General features: G+C 43.0%; 1 protein-coding gene and 6 pseudogenes across 1 annotated transcript; all 7 read left to right on the forward strand.

Moving 5' to 3' along the window:
* Positions 1-359: 359 nt before the first annotated feature.
* Positions 360-1,258, forward strand: LOC148157688 (uncharacterized; annotated as a pseudogene).
* Positions 1,259-1,859: 601 nt separating this feature from the next.
* Positions 1,860-2,758, forward strand: LOC148157689 (uncharacterized; annotated as a pseudogene).
* Positions 2,759-3,359: 601 nt separating this feature from the next.
* On the forward strand, positions 3,360-4,258 carry LOC148157690 (uncharacterized; annotated as a pseudogene).
* Positions 4,259-8,855: 4,597 nt separating this feature from the next.
* LOC148157691 (uncharacterized) lies at positions 8,856-10,348 on the forward strand. The gene is made up of 2 exons (XM_088008458.1): positions 8,856-10,280; positions 10,340-10,348. The coding sequence occupies exons 1-2, from the start codon at positions 8,871-8,873 to the stop codon at positions 10,346-10,348; spliced, it is 1,419 nt and encodes a 472-aa protein (XP_087864584.1). The 5' UTR covers positions 8,856-8,870.
* A 22-nt stretch (positions 10,349-10,370) lies between these two features.
* LOC148157692 (uncharacterized) lies at positions 10,371-11,758 on the forward strand (annotated as a pseudogene).
* A 97-nt stretch (positions 11,759-11,855) lies between these two features.
* LOC148157693 (uncharacterized) lies at positions 11,856-13,258 on the forward strand (annotated as a pseudogene).
* A 112-nt stretch (positions 13,259-13,370) lies between these two features.
* On the forward strand, positions 13,371-14,758 carry LOC148157694 (uncharacterized; annotated as a pseudogene).
* Positions 14,759-16,183: the final 1,425 nt, after the last annotated feature.

The following is a 16,183-nucleotide window of genomic DNA, read 5'->3' on the forward strand; positions in this document are numbered from 1 at the left end:
TAACAGGCAGAACAGAAAGTTCATCTCCTGCTTCTCCTGTAGATGGAGGCTTTACAAGAGGCCAAACCATTGACATGTCCCCAACAGTCTCTACTGCTACAGAATTATCTTCATCCGATAACATCAGTGAGACAACACAATCTCCTGAAACTATGACGATTCAAATAAGCACAGATCCCGAAACTTCTGGAGAAGGCTCTACTGCTTTTCCTGACAAGTCAGATGTGACAATAGTTACTGCATTCCCAACATCTGCTGTCTCTGACGGTAAACCCATGAGCCCATCAACGCTTTCCCAGATTACTCCATCTGTCTCATCATCCACAACTCCACATGATCAGAATGATGAAATAAATACGATGTTTCCATTGGTGGAGTCCGTTCCTATTATTAGTGGATCAAGTATTCAACCTGACACAGCTTCAAAGCCCACTGTCACAGATCCAGGAAGTGCAGGACAAACACATCCTAATGTCACTGACGCGTCAATGAAGACAACAGCAGTTTATCCAACAATCGGCACAAAGTCACCTTCAGTATCATACACATCTGAAACAAGTGATGCGTCCAAATCTGCTGTTACCACAGCCGTCTTACTCCGTAGTACAGAAAAACCAACACCTGCATCTCCTGAAACAGAACAAACTTTTACCGCATCCCATTCTCAAGCAAAATCTGCAACTTCATTTGAAACGTCAAGTTCCACCATTACAGATAAAGGGAGCACAAATCCATCTACTAGTGGACACCCCGGAGAAATGTCCAGCAAATACATGACATCTACAACAGGTACCTCATTAATTAGTCCAGAGACAACAACAACAGAACAAGTTGGTAGCATTTCAACAGAACAAAGAACTTTCCCCTCAGTTTCATCACTCACTGAACATGCAGAGAAAAGTGCTGGTGCTACTACAGAAGATATGGACGGTTCTGGAACTACGAGCACAGACTTGTTCTCATCATCTATACGCGTTATTGGTGTATCTTCAAGTCTCTACAGTATTGACACAACAACAGTAACAATATCTCCTGAATCAGAGTCTGCCTCTGTGAGAACAGGACAAAGTACTTCTGGTGAAAACATCACTAAGTCTACTGACACAACCATCACTACAACCACGGCTGGCTCTTCTGCTTTCAATATCCTGTCCGTCTCAACATCAAGAAAAACCGAAACAAGTGATACTTCCAAAACAGATGTTTCTTCAGCTTCAGCGCTCCACAGCACACAGGAACCAACATCAGTGTCATCTGAAACATATCAGACTCTTGCCACAGTGAAGTTGCTGGAAAGATCAGCAGTTCCAGAGGAAAGTTCAAAATCTCCAATTACAAGAGAAGATAGGACAAGTAAACCAACAAGTGAAATGTCTAGCAGAGACATTGCATCTTCGACTGGCTCTTCAATGTTCACCACCGAGAAGACAACAGATCTTCTACCTAAGGATGAAGACAGTGATCAAACAGGTCAGACAACGAGACCTTCAATTTCCACAGTAACAGGCAGAACAGAAAGTTCATCTCCTGCTTCTCCTGTAGATGGAGGCTTTACAAGAGGCCAAACCATTGACATGTCCCCAACAGTCTCTACTGCTACAGAATTATCTTCATCCGATAACATCAGTGAGACAACACAATCTCCTGAAACTATGACGATTCAAATAAGCACAGATCCCGAAACTTCTGGAGAAGGCTCTACTGCTTTTCCTGACAAGTCAGATGTGACAATAGTTACTGCATTCCCAACATCTGCTGTCTCTGACGGTAAACCCATGAGCCCATCAACGCTTTCCCAGATTACTCCATCTGTCTCATCATCCACAACTCCACATGATCAGAATGATGAAATAAATACGATGTTTCCATTGGTGGAGTCCGTTCCTATTATTAGTGGATCAAGTATTCAACCTGACACAGCTTCAAAGCTCATTGTCACAGATCCAGGAAGTGCAGGACAAACACATCCTAATGTCACTGACGCGTCAATGAAGACAACAGCAGTTTATCCAACAATCGGCACAAAGTCACCTTCAGTATCATACACATCTGAAACAAGTGATGCGTCCAAATCTGCTGTTACCCCAGCCGTCTTACTCCGTAGTACAGAAAAACCAACACCTGCATCTCCTGAAACAGAACAAACTTTTACCGCATCCCATTCTCAAGCAAAATCTGCAACTTCATTTGAAACGTCAAGTTCCACCATTACAGATAAAGGGAGCACAAATCCATCTACTAGTGGACACCCCGGAGAAATGTCCAGCAAATACATGACATCTACAACAGGTACCTCATTAATTAGTCCACAGACCACAACAACAGAACAAGTTGGTAGCATTTCAACAGAACAAAGAACTTTCCCCTCAGTTTCATCACTCACTGAACATGCAGAGAAAAGTGCTGGTGCTACTACAGAAGATATGGACGGTTCTGGAACTACGAGCACAGACTTGTTCTCATCATCTATACGTGTTATTGGTGTATCTTCAAGTCTCTACAGTATTGACACAACAACAGTAACAATATCTCCTGAATCAGAGTCTGCCTCTGTGAGAACAGGACAAAGTACTTCTGGTGAAAACATCACTAAGTCTACTGACACAACCATCACTACAACCACGGCTGGCTCTTCTGCTTTCAATATCCTGTCCGTCTCAACATCAAGAAAAACCGAAACAAGTGATACTTCCAAAACAGATGTTTCTTCAGCTTCAGCGCTCCACAGCACACAGGAACCAACATCAGTGTCATCTGAAACATATCAGACTCTTGCCACAGTGAAGTTGCAGGAAACATCAGCAGTTCCAGAGGAAAGTTCAAAATCTCCAATTACAAGAGAAGATAGGACAAGTAAACCAACAAGTGAAATGTCTAGCAGAGACATTGCATCTTCGACTGGCTCTTCAATGTTCACCACCGAGAAGACAACAGATCTTCTACCTAAGGATGAAGACAGTGATCAAACAGGTCAGACAACGAGACCTTCATTTTCCACAGTAACAGGCAGAACAGAAAGTTCATCTCCTGCTTCTCCTGTAGATGGAGGCTTTACAAGAGGCCAAACCATTGACATGTCCCCAACAGTCTCTACTGCTACAGAATTATCTTCATCCGATAACATCAGTGAGACAACACAATCTCCTGAAACTATGACGATTCAAATAAGCACAGATCCCGAAACTTCTGGAGAAGGCTCTACTGCTTTTCCTGACAAGTCAGATGTGACAATAGTTACTGCATTCCCAACATCTGCTGTCTCTGACGGTAAACCCATGAGCCCATCAACGCTTTCCCAGATTACTCCATCTGTCTCATCATCCACAACTCCACATGATCAGAATGATGAAATAAATACGATGTTTCCATTGGTGGAGTCCGTTCCTATTATTAGTGGATCAAGTATTCAACCTGACACAGCTTCAAAGCCCACTGTCACAGATCCAGGAAGTGCAGGACAAACACATCCTAATGTCACTGACGCGTCAATGAAGACAACAGCAGTTTATCCAACAATCGGCACAAAGTCACCTTCAGTATCATACACATCTGAAACAAGTGATGCGTCCAAATCTGCTGTTACCCCAGCCGTCTTACTCCGTAGTACAGAAAAACCAACACCTGCATCTCCTGAAACAGAACAAACTTTTACCGCATCCCATTCTCAAGCAAAATCTGCAACTTCATTTGAAACGTCAAGTTCCACCATTACAGATAAAGGGAGCACAAATCCATCTACTAGTGGACACCCCGGAGAAATGTCCAGCAAATACATGACATCTACAACAGGTACCTCATTAATTAGTCCAGAGACAACAACAACAGAACAAGTTGGTAGCATTTCAACAGAACAAAGAACTTTCCCCTCAGTTTCATCACTCACTGAACATGCAGAGAAAAGTGCTGGTGCTACTACAGAAGATATGGACGGTTCTGGAACTACGAGCACAGACTTGTTCTCATCATCTATACGCGTTATTGGTGTATCTTCAAGTCTCTACAGTATTGACACAACAACAGTAACAATATCTCCTGAATCAGAGTCTGCCTCTGTGAGAACAGGACAAAGTACTTCTGGTGAAAACATCACTAAGTCTACTGACACAACCATCACTACAACCACGGCTGGCTCTTCTGCTTTCAATATCCTGTCCGTCTCAACATCAAGAAAAACCGAAACAAGTGATACTTCCAAAACAGATGTTTCTTCAGCTTCAGCGCTCCACAGCACACAGGAACCAACATCAGTGTCATCTGAAACATATCAGACTCTTGCCACAGTGAAGTTGCTGGAAACATCAGCAGTTCCAGAGGAAAGTTCAAAATCTCCAATTACAAGAGAAGATAGGACAAGTAAACCAACAAGTGAAATGTCTAGCAGAGACATTGCATCTTCGACTGGCTCTTCAATGTTCACCACCGAGAAGACAACAGATCTTCTACCTAAGGATGAAGACAGTGATCAAACAGGTCAGACAACGAGACCTTCATTTTCCACAGTAACAGGCAGAACAGAAAGTTCATCTCCTGCTTCTCCTGTAGATGGAGGCTTTACAAGAGGCCAAACCATTGACATGTCCCCAACAGTCTCTACTGCTACAGAATTATCTTCATCCGATAACATCAGTGAGACAACACAATCTCCTGAAACTATGACGATTCAAATAAGCACAGATCCCGAAACTTCTGGAGAAGGCTCTACTGCTTTTCCTGACAAGTCAGATGTGACAATAGTTACTGCATTCCCAACATCTGCTGTCTCTGACGGTAAACCCATGAGCCCATCAACGCTTTCCCAGATTACTCCATCTGTCTCATCATCCACAACTCCACATGATCAGAATGATGAAATAAATACGATGTTTCCATTGGTGGAGTCCGTTCCTATGATTAGTGGATCAAGTATTCAACCTGACACAGCTTCAAAGCCCACTGTCACAGATCCAGGAAGTGCAGGACAAACACATCCTAATGTCACTGACGCGTCAATGAAGACAACAGCAGTTTATCCAACAATCGGCACAAAGTCACCTTCAGTATCATACACATCTGAAACAAGTGATGCGTCCAAATCTGCTGTTACCCCAGCCGTCTTACTCCGTAGTACAGAAAAACCAACACCTGCATCTCCTGAAACAGAACAAACTTTTACCGCATCCCATTCTCAAGCAAAATCTGCAACTTCATTTGAAACGTCAAGTTCCACCATTACAGATAAAGGGAGCACAAATCCATCTACTAGTGGACACCCCGGAGAAATGTCCAGCAAATACATGACATCTACAACAGGTACCTCATTAATTAGTCCAGAGACAACAACAACAGAACAAGTTGGTAGCATTTCAACAGAACAAAGAACTTTCCCCTCAGTTTCATCACTCACTGAACATGCAGAGAAAAGTGCTGGTGCTACTACAGAAGATATGGACGGTTCTGGAACTACGAGCACAGACTTGTTCTCATCATCTATACGCGTTATTGGTGTATCTTCAAGTCTCTACAGTATTGACACAACAACAGTAACAATATCTCCTGAATCAGAGTCTGCCTCTGTGAGAACAGGACAAAGTACTTCTGGTGAAAACATCACTAAGTCTACTGACACAACCATCACTACAACCACGGCTGGCTCTTCTGCTTTCAATATCCTGTCCGTCTCAACATCAAGAAAAACCGAAACAAGTGATACTTCCAAAACAGATGTTTCTTCAGCTTCAGCGCTCCACAGCACACAGGAACCAACATCAGTGTCATCTGAAACATATCAGACTCTTGCCACAGTGAAGTTGCTGGAAACATCAGCAGTTCCAGAGGAAAGTTCAAAATCTCCAATTACAAGAGAAGATAGGACAAGTAAACCAACAAGTGAAATGTCTAGCAGAGACATTGCATCTTCGACTGGCTCTTCAATGTTCACCACCGAGAAGACAACAGATCTTCTACCTAAGGATGAAGACAGTGATCAAACAGGTCAGACAACGAGACCTTCATTTTCCACAGTAACAGGCAGAACAGAAAGTTCATCTCCTGCTTCTCCTGTAGATGGAGGCTTTACAAGAGGCCAAACCATTGACATGTCCCCAACAGTCTCTACTGCTACAGAATTATCTTCATCCGATAACATCAGTGAGACAACACAATCTCCTGAAACTATGACGATTCAAATAAGCACAGATCCCGAAACTTCTGGAGAAGGCTCTACTGCTTTTCCTGACAAGTCAGATGTGACAATAGTTACTGCATTCCCAACATCTGCTGTCTCTGACGGTAAACCCATGAGCCCATCAACGCTTTCCCAGATTACTCCATCTGTCTCATCATCCACAACTCCACATGATCAGAATGATGAAATAAATACGATGTTTCCATTGGTGGAGTCCGTTCCTATGATTAGTGGATCAAGTATTCAACCTGACACAGCTTCAAAGCCCACTGTCACAGATCCAGGAAGTGCAGGACAAACACATCCTAATGTCACTGACGCGTCAATGAAGACAACAGCAGTTTATCCAACAATCGGCACAAAGTCACCTTCAGTATCATACACATCTGAAACAAGTGATGCGTCCAAATCTGCTGTTACCCCAGCCGTCTTACTCCGTAGTACAGAAAAACCAACACCTGCATCTCCTGAAACAGAACAAACTTTTACCGCATCCCATTCTCAAGCAAAATCTGCAACTTCATTTGAAACGTCAAGTTCCACCATTACAGATAAAGGGAGCACAAATCCATCTACTAGTGGACACCCCGGAGAAATGTCCAGCAAATACATGACATCTACAACAGGTACCTCATTAATTAGTCCAGAGACAACAACAACAGAACAAGTTGGTAGCATTTCAACAGAACAAAGAACTTTCCCCTCAGTTTCATCACTCACTGAACATGCAGAGAAAAGTGCTGGTGCTACTACAGAAGATATGGACGGTTCTGGAACTACGAGCACAGACTTGTTCTCATCATCTATACGCGTTATTGGTGTATCTTCAAGTCTCTACAGTATTGACACAACAACAGTAACAATATCTCCTGAATCAGAGTCTGCCTCTGTGAGAACAGGACAAAGTACTTCTGGCGAAAACATCACTAAGTCTACTGACACAACCATCACTACAACCACGGCTGGCTCTTCTGCTTTCAATATCCTGTCCGTCTCAACATCAAGAAAAACCGAAACAAGTGATACTTCCAAAACAGATGTTTCTTCAGCTTCAGCGCTCCACAGCACACAGGAACCAACATCAGTGTCATCTGAAACATATCAGACTCTTGCCACAGTGAAGTTGCTGGAAACATCAGCAGTTCCAGAGGAAAGTTCAAAATCTCCAATTACAAGAGAAGATAGGACAAGTAAACCAACAAGTGAAATGTCTAGCAGAGACATTGCATCTTCGACTGGCTCTTCAATGTTCACCACCGAGAAGACAACAGATCTTCTACCTAAGGATGAAGACAGTGATCAAACAGGTCAGACAACGAGACCTTCATTTTCCACAGTAACAGGCAGAACAGAAAGTTCATCTCCTGCTTCTCCTGTAGATGGAGGCTTTACAAGAGGCCAAACCATTGACATGTCCCCAACAGTCTCTACTGCTACAGAATTATCTTCATCCGATAACATCAGTGAGACAACACAATCTCCTGAAACTATGACGATTCAAATAAGCACAGATCCCGAAACTTCTGGAGAAGGCTCTACTGCTTTTCCTGACAAGTCAGATGTGACAATAGTTACTGCATTCCCAACATCTGCTGTCTCTGACGGTAAACCCATGAGCCCATCAACGCTTTCCCAGATTACTCCATCTGTCTCATCATCCACAACTCCACATGATCAGAATGATGAAATAAATACGATGTTTCCATTGGTGGAGTCCGTTCCTATGATTAGTGGATCAAGTATTCAACCTGACACAGCTTCAAAGCCCACTGTCACAGATCCAGGAAGTGCAGGACAAACACATCCTAATGTCACTGACGCGTCAATGAAGACAACAGCAGTTTATCCAACAATCGGCACAAAGTCACCTTCAGTATCATACACATCTGAAACAAGTGATGCGTCCAAATCTGCTGTTACCCCAGCCGTCTTACTCCGTAGTACAGAAAAACCAACACCTGCATCTCCTGAAACAGAACAAACTTTTACCGCATCCCATTCTCAAGCAAAATCTGCAACTTCATTTGAAACGTCAAGTTCCACCATTACAGATAAAGGGAGCACAAATCCATCTACTAGTGGACACCCCGGAGAAATGTCCAGCAAATACATGACATCTACAACAGGTACCTCATTAATTAGTCCAGAGACAACAACAACAGAACAAGTTGGTAGCATTTCAACAGAACAAAGAACTTTCCCCTCAGTTTCATCACTCACTGAACATGCAGAGAAAAGTGCTGGTGCTACTACAGAAGATATGGACGGTTCTGGAACTACGAGCACAGACTTGTTCTCATCATCTATACGCGTTATTGGTGTATCTTCAAGTCTCTACAGTATTGACACAACAACAGTAACAATATCTCCTGAATCAGAGTCTGCCTCTGTGAGAACAGGACAAAGTACTTCTGGTGAAAACATCACTAAGTCTACTGACACAACCATCACTACAACCACGGCTGGCTCTTCTGCTTTCAATATCCTGTCCGTCTCAACATCAAGAAAAACCGAAACAAGTGATACTTCCAAAACAGATGTTTCTTCAGCTTCAGCGCTCCACAGCACACAGGAACCAACATCAGTGTCATCTGAAACATATCAGACTCTTGCCACAGTGAAGTTGCAGGAAACATCAGCAGTTCCAGAGGAAAGTTCAAAATCTCCAATTACAAGAGAAGATAGGACAAGTAAACCAACAAGTGAAATGTCTAGCAGAGACATTGCATCTTCGACTGGCTCTTCAATGTTCACCACCGAGAAGACAACAGATCTTCTACCTAAGGATGAAGACAGTGATCAAACAGGTCAGACAACGAGACCTTCATTTTCCACAGTAACAGGCAGAACAGAAAGTTCATCTCCTGCTTCTCCTGTAGATGGAGGCTTTACAAGAGGCCAAACCATTGACATGTCCCCAACAGTCTCTACTGCTACAGAATTATCTTCATCCGATAACATCAGTGAGACAACACAATCTCCTGAAACTATGACGATTCAAATAAGCACAGATCCCGAAACTTCTGGAGAAGGCTCTACTGCTTTTCCTGACAAGTCAGATGTGACAATAGTTACTGCATTCCCAACATCTGCTGTCTCTGACGGTAAACCCATGAGCCCATCAACGCTTTCCCAGATTACTCCATCTGTCTCATCATCCACAACTCCACATGATCAGAATGATGAAATAAATACGATGTTTCCATTGGTGGAGTCCGTTCCTATTATTAGTGGATCAAGTATTCAACCTGACACAGCTTCAAAGCCCACTGTCACAGATCCAGGAAGTGCAGGACAAACACATCCTAATGTCACTGACGCGTCAATGAAGACAACAGCAGTTTATCCAACAATCGGCACAAAGTCACCTTCAGTATCATACACATCTGAAACAAGTGATGCGTCCAAATCTGCTGTTACCCCAGCCGTCTTACTCCGTAGTACAGAAAAACCAACACCTGCATCTCCTGAAACAGAACAAACTTTTACCGCATCCCATTCTCAAGCAAAATCTGCAACTTCATTTGAAACGTCAAGTTCCACCATTACAGATAAAGGGAGCACAAATCCATCTACTAGTGGACACCCCGGAGAAATGTCCAGCAAATACATGACATCTACAACAGGTACCTCATTAATTAGTCCAGAGACAACAACAACAGAACAAGTTGGTAGCATTTCAACAGAACAAAGAACTTTCCCCTCAGTTTCATCACTCACTGAACATGCAGAGAAAAGTGCTGGTGCTACTACAGAAGATATGGACGGTTCTGGAACTACGAGCACAGACTTGTTCTCATCATCTATACGCGTTATTGGTGTATCTTCAAGTCTCTACAGTATTGACACAACAACAGTAACAATATCTCCTGAATCAGAGTCTGCCTCTGTGAGAACAGGACAAAGTACTTCTGGTGAAAACATCACTAAGTCTACTGACACAACCATCACTACAACCACGGCTGGCTCTTCTGCTTTCAATATCCTGTCCGTCTCAACATCAAGAAAAACCGAAACAAGTGATACTTCCAAAACAGATGTTTCTTCAGCTTCAGCGCTCCACAGCACACAGGAACCAACATCAGTGTCATCTGAAACATATCAGACTCTTGCCACAGTGAAGTTGCTGGAAACATCAGCAGTTCCAGAGGAAAGTTCAAAATCTCCAATTACAAGAGAAGATAGGACAAGTAAACCAACAAGTGAAATGTCTAGCAGAGACATTGCATCTTCGACTGGCTCTTCAATGTTCACAACCGAGAAGACAACAGATCTTCTACCTAAGGATGAAGACAGTGATCAAACAGGTCAGACAACGAGACCTTCATTTTCCACAGTAACAGGCAGAACAGAAAGTTCATCTCCTGCTTCTCCTGTAGATGGAGGCTTTACAAGAGGCCAAACCATTGACATGTCCCCAACAGTCTCTACTGCTACAGAATTATCTTCATCCGATAACATCAGTGAGACAACACAATCTCCTGAAACTATGACGATTCAAATAAGCACAGATCCCGAAACTTCTGGAGAAGGCTCTACTGCTTTTTCTGACAAGTCAGATGTGACAATAGTTACTGCATTCCCAACATCTGCTGTCTCTGACGGTAAACCCATGAGCCCATCAACGCTTTCCCAGATTACTCCATCTGTCTCATCATCCACAACTCCACATGATCAGAATGATGAAATAAATACGATGTTTCCAATGGTGGAGTCCGTTCCTATTATTAGTGGATCAAGTATTCAACCTGACACAGCTTCAAAGCCCACTGTCACAGATCCAGGAAGTGCAGGACAAACACATCCTAATGTCACTGACGCGTCAATGAAGACAACAGCAGTTTATCCAACAATCGGCACAAAGTCACCTTCAGTATCATACACATCTGAAACAAGTGATGCGTCCAAATCTGCTGTTACCCCAGCCGTCTTACTCCGTAGTACAGAAAAACCAACACCTGCATCTCCTGAAACAGAACAAACTTTTACCGCATCCCATTCTCAAGCAAAATCTGCAACTTCATTTGAAACGTCAAGTTCCACCATTACAGATAAAGGGAGCACAAATCCATCTACTAGTGGACACCCCGGAGAAATGTCCAGCAAATACATGACATCTACAACAGGTACCTCATTAATTAGTCCAGAGACAACAACAACAGAACAAGTTGGTAGCATTTCAACAGAACAAAGAACTTTCCCCTCAGTTTCATCACTCACTGAACATGCAGAGAAAAGTGCTGGTGCTACTACAGAAGATATGGACGGTTCTGGAACTACGAGCACAGACTTGTTCTCATCATCTATACGCGTTATTGGTGTATCTTCAAGTCTCTACAGTATTGACACAACAACAGTAACAATATCTCCTGAATCAGAGTCTGCCTCTGTGAGAACAGGACAAAGTACTTCTGGTGAAAATATCACTAAGTCTACTGACACAACCATCACTACAACCACGGCTGGCTCTTCTGCTTTCAATATCCTGTCCGTCTCAACATCAAGAAAAACCGAAACAAGTGATACTTCCAAAACAGATGTTTCTTCAGCTTCAGCGCTCCACAGCACACAGGAACCAACATCAGTGTCATCTGAAACATATCAGACTCTTGCCACAGTGAAGTTGCTGGAAACATCAGCAGTTCCAGAGGAAAGTTCAAAATCTCCAATTACAAGAGAAGATAGGACAAGTAAACCAACAAGTGAAATGTCTAGCAGAGACATTGCATCTTCGACTGGCTCTTCAATGTTCACAACCGAGAAGACAACAGATCTTCTACCTAAGGATGAAGACAGTGATCAAACAGGTCAGACAACGAGACCTTCATTTTCCACAGTAACAGGCAGAACAGAAAGTTCATCTCCTGCTTCTCCTGTAGATGGAGGCTTTACAAGAGGCCAAACCATTGACATGTCCCCAACAGTCTCTACTGCTACAGAATTATCTTCATCCGATAACATCAGTGAGACAACACAATCTCCTGAAACTATGACGATTCAAATAAGCACAGATCCCGAAACTTCTGGAGAAGGCTCTACTGCTTTTTCTGACAAGTCAGATGTGACAATAGTTACTGCATTCCCAACATCTGCTGTCTCTGACGGTAAACCCATGAGCCCATCAACGCTTTCCCAGATTACTCCATCTGTCTCATCATCCACAACTCCACATGATCAGAATGATGAAATAAATACGATGTTTCCAATGGTGGAGTCCGTTCCTATTATTAGTGGATCAAGTATTCAACCTGACACAGCTTCAAAGCCCACTGTCACAGATCCAGGAAGTGCAGGACAAACACATCCTAATGTCACTGACGCGTCAATGAAGACAACAGCAGTTTATCCAACAATCGGCACAAAGTCACCTTCAGTATCATACACATCTGAAACAAGTGATGCGTCCAAATCTGCTGTTACCCCAGCCGTCTTACTCCGTAGTACAGAAAAACCAACACCTGCATCTCCTGAAACAGAACAAACTTTTACCGCATCCCATTCTCAAGCAAAATCTGCAACTTCATTTGAAACGTCAAGTTCCACCATTACAGATAAAGGGAGCACAAATCCATCTACTAGTGGACACCCCGGAGAAATGTCCAGCAAATACATGACATCTACAACAGGTACCTCATTAATTAGTCCAGAGACAACAACAACAGAACAAGTTGGTAGCATTTCAACAGAACAAAGAACTTTCCCCTCAGTTTCATCACTCACTGAACATGCAGAGAAAAGTGCTGGTGCTACTACAGAAGATATGGACGGTTCTGGAACTACGAGCACAGACTTGTTCTCATCATCTATACGCGTTATTGGTGTATCTTCAAGTCTCTACAGTATTGACACAACAACAGTAACAATATCTCCTGAATCAGAGTCTGCCTCTGTGAGAACAGGACAAAGTACTTCTGGTGAAAACATCACTAAGTCTACTGACACAACCATCACTACAACCACGGCTGGCTCTTCTGCTTTCAATATCCTGTCCGTCTCAACATCAAGAAAAACCGAAACAAGTGATACTTCCAAAACAGATGTTTCTTCAGCTTCAGCGCTCCACAGCACACAGGAACCAACATCAGTGTCATCTGAAACATATCAGACTCTTGCCACAGTGAAGTTGCAGGAAACATCAGCAGTTCCAGAGGAAAGTTCAAAATCTCCAATTACAAGAGAAGATAGGACAAGTAAACCAACAAGTGAAATGTCTAGCAGAGACATTGCATCTTCGACTGGCTCTTCAATGTTCACAACCGAGAAGACAACAGATCTTCTACCTAAGGATGAAGACAGTGATCAAACAGGTCAGACAACGAGACCTTCATTTTCCACAGTAACAGGCAGAACAGAAAGTTCATCTCCTGCTTCTCCTGTAGATGGAGGCTTTACAAGAGGCCAAACCATTGACATGTCCCCAACAGTCTCTACTGCTACAGAATTATCTTCATCCGATAACATCAGTGAGACAACACAATCTCCTGAAACTATGACGATTCAAATAAGCACAGATCCCGAAACTTCTGGAGAAGGCTCTACTGCTTTTCCTGACAAGTCAGATGTGACAATAGTTACTGCATTCCCAACATCTGCTGTCTCTGACGGTAAACCCATGAGCCCATCAACGCTTTCCCAGATTACTCCATCTGTCTCATCATCCACAACTCCACATGATCAGAATGATGAAATAAATACGATGTTTCCATTGGTGGAGTCCGTTCCTATTATTAGTGGATCAAGTATTCAACCTGACACAGCTTCAAAGCCCACTGTCACAGATCCAGGAAGTGCAGGACAAACACATCCTAATGTCACTGACGCGTCAATGAAGACAACAGCAGTTTATCCAACAATCGGCACAAAGTCACCTTCAGTATCATACACATCTGAAACAAGTGATGCGTCCAAATCTGCTGTTACCCCAGCCGTCTTACTCCGTAGTACAGAAAAACCAACACCTGCATCTCCTGAAACAGAACAAACTTTTACCGCATCCCATTCTCAAGCAAAATCTGCAACTTCATTTGAAACGTCAAGTTCCACCATTACAGATAAAGGGAGCACAAATCCATCTACTAGTGGACACCCCGGAGAAATGTCCAGCAAATACATGACATCTACAACAGGTACCTCATTAATTAGTCCAGAGACAACAACAACAGAACAAGTTGGTAGCATTTCAACAGAACAAAGAACTTTCCCCTCAGTTTCATCACTCACTGAACATGCAGAGAAAAGTGCTGGTGCTACTACAGAAGATATGGACGGTTCTGGAACTACGAGCACAGACTTGTTCTCATCATCTATACGCGTTATTGGTGTATCTTCAAGTCTCTACAGTATTGACACAACAACAGTAACAATATCTCCTGAATCAGAGTCTGCCTCTGTGAGAACAGGACAAAGTACTTCTGGTGAAAACATCACTAAGTCTACTGACACAACCATCACTACAACCACGGCTGGCTCTTCTGCTTTCAATATCCTGTCCGTCTCAACATCAAGAAAAACCGAAACAAGTGATACTTCCAAAACAGATGTTTCTTCAGCTTCAGCGCTCCACAGCACACAGGAACCAACATCAGTGTCATCTGAAACATATCAGACTCTTGCCACAGTGAAGTTGCTGGAAACATCAGCAGTTCCAGAGGAAAGTTCAAAATCTCCAATTACAAGAGAAGATAGGACAAGTAAACCAACAAGTGAAATGTCTAGCAGAGACATTGCATCTTCGACTGGCTCTTCAATGTTCACAACCGAGAAGACAACAGATCTTCTACCTAAGGATGAAGACAGTGATCAAACAGGTCAGACAACGAGACCTTCATTTTCCACAGTAACAGGCAGAACAGAAAGTTCATCTCCTGCTTCTCCTGTAGATGGAGGCTTTACAAGAGGCCAAACCATTGACATGTCCCCAACAGTCTCTACTGCTACAGAATTATCTTCATCCGATAACATCAGTGAGACAACACAATCTCCTGAAACTATGACGATTCAAATAAGCACAGATCCCGAAACTTCTGGAGAAGGCTCTACTGCTTTTTCTGACAAGTCAGATGTGACAATAGTTACTGCATTCCCAACATCTGCTGTCTCTGACGGTAAACCCATGAGCCCATCAACGCTTTCCCAGATTACTCCATCTGTCTCATCATCCACAACTCCACATGATCAGAATGATGAAATAAATACGATGTTTCCAATGGTGGAGTCCGTTCCTATTATTAGTGGATCAAGTATTCAACCTGACACAGCTTCAAAGCCCACTGTCACAGATCCAGGAAGTGCAGGACAAACACATCCTAATGTCACTGACGCGTCAATGAAGACAACAGCAGTTTATCCAACAATCGGCACAAAGTCACCTTCAGTATCATACACATCTGAAACAAGTGATGCGTCCAAATCTGCTGTTACCCCAGCCGTCTTACTCCGTAGTACAGAAAAACCAACACCTGCATCTCCTGAAACAGAACAAACTTTTACCGCATCCCATTCTCAAGCAAAATCTGCAACTTCATTTGAAACGTCAAGTTCCACCATTACAGATAAAGGGAGCACAAATCCATCTACTAGTGGACACCCCGGAGAAATGTCCAGCAAATACATGACATCTACAACAGGTACCTCATTAATTAGTCCAGAGACAACAACAACAGAACAAGTTGGTAGCATTTCAACAGAACAAAGAACTTTCCCCTCAGTTTCATCACTCACTGAACATGCAGAGAAAAGTGCTGGTGCTACTACAGAAGATATGGACGGTTCTGGAACTACGAGCACAGACTTGTTCTCATCATCTATACGCGTTATTGGTGTATCTTCAAGTCTCTACAGTATTGACACAACAACAGTAACAATATCTCCTGAATCAGAGTCTGCCTCTGTGAGAACAGGACAAAGTACTTCTGGTGAAAACATCACTAAGTCTACTGACACAACCATCACTACAACCACGGCTGGCTCTTCTGCTTTCAATATCCTGTCCGTCTCAACATCAAGAAAAACCGAAACAAG

This window comes from Poecilia mexicana, unplaced genomic scaffold (genome assembly GCF_051168715.1).
Source record: "Poecilia mexicana isolate PSO_F unplaced genomic scaffold, ASM5116871v1 scaffold_9, whole genome shotgun sequence".
Classification (NCBI taxonomy): domain Eukaryota; kingdom Metazoa; phylum Chordata; class Actinopteri; order Cyprinodontiformes; family Poeciliidae; genus Poecilia; species Poecilia mexicana.

Excerpts from the sequence above, each read along its gene's own strand:
- LOC148157691 (XM_088008458.1), top strand. The coding sequence starts at position 8,871 with ATGTCTAGCAGAGACATTGCATCTTCGACTGGCTCTTCAATGTTCACC.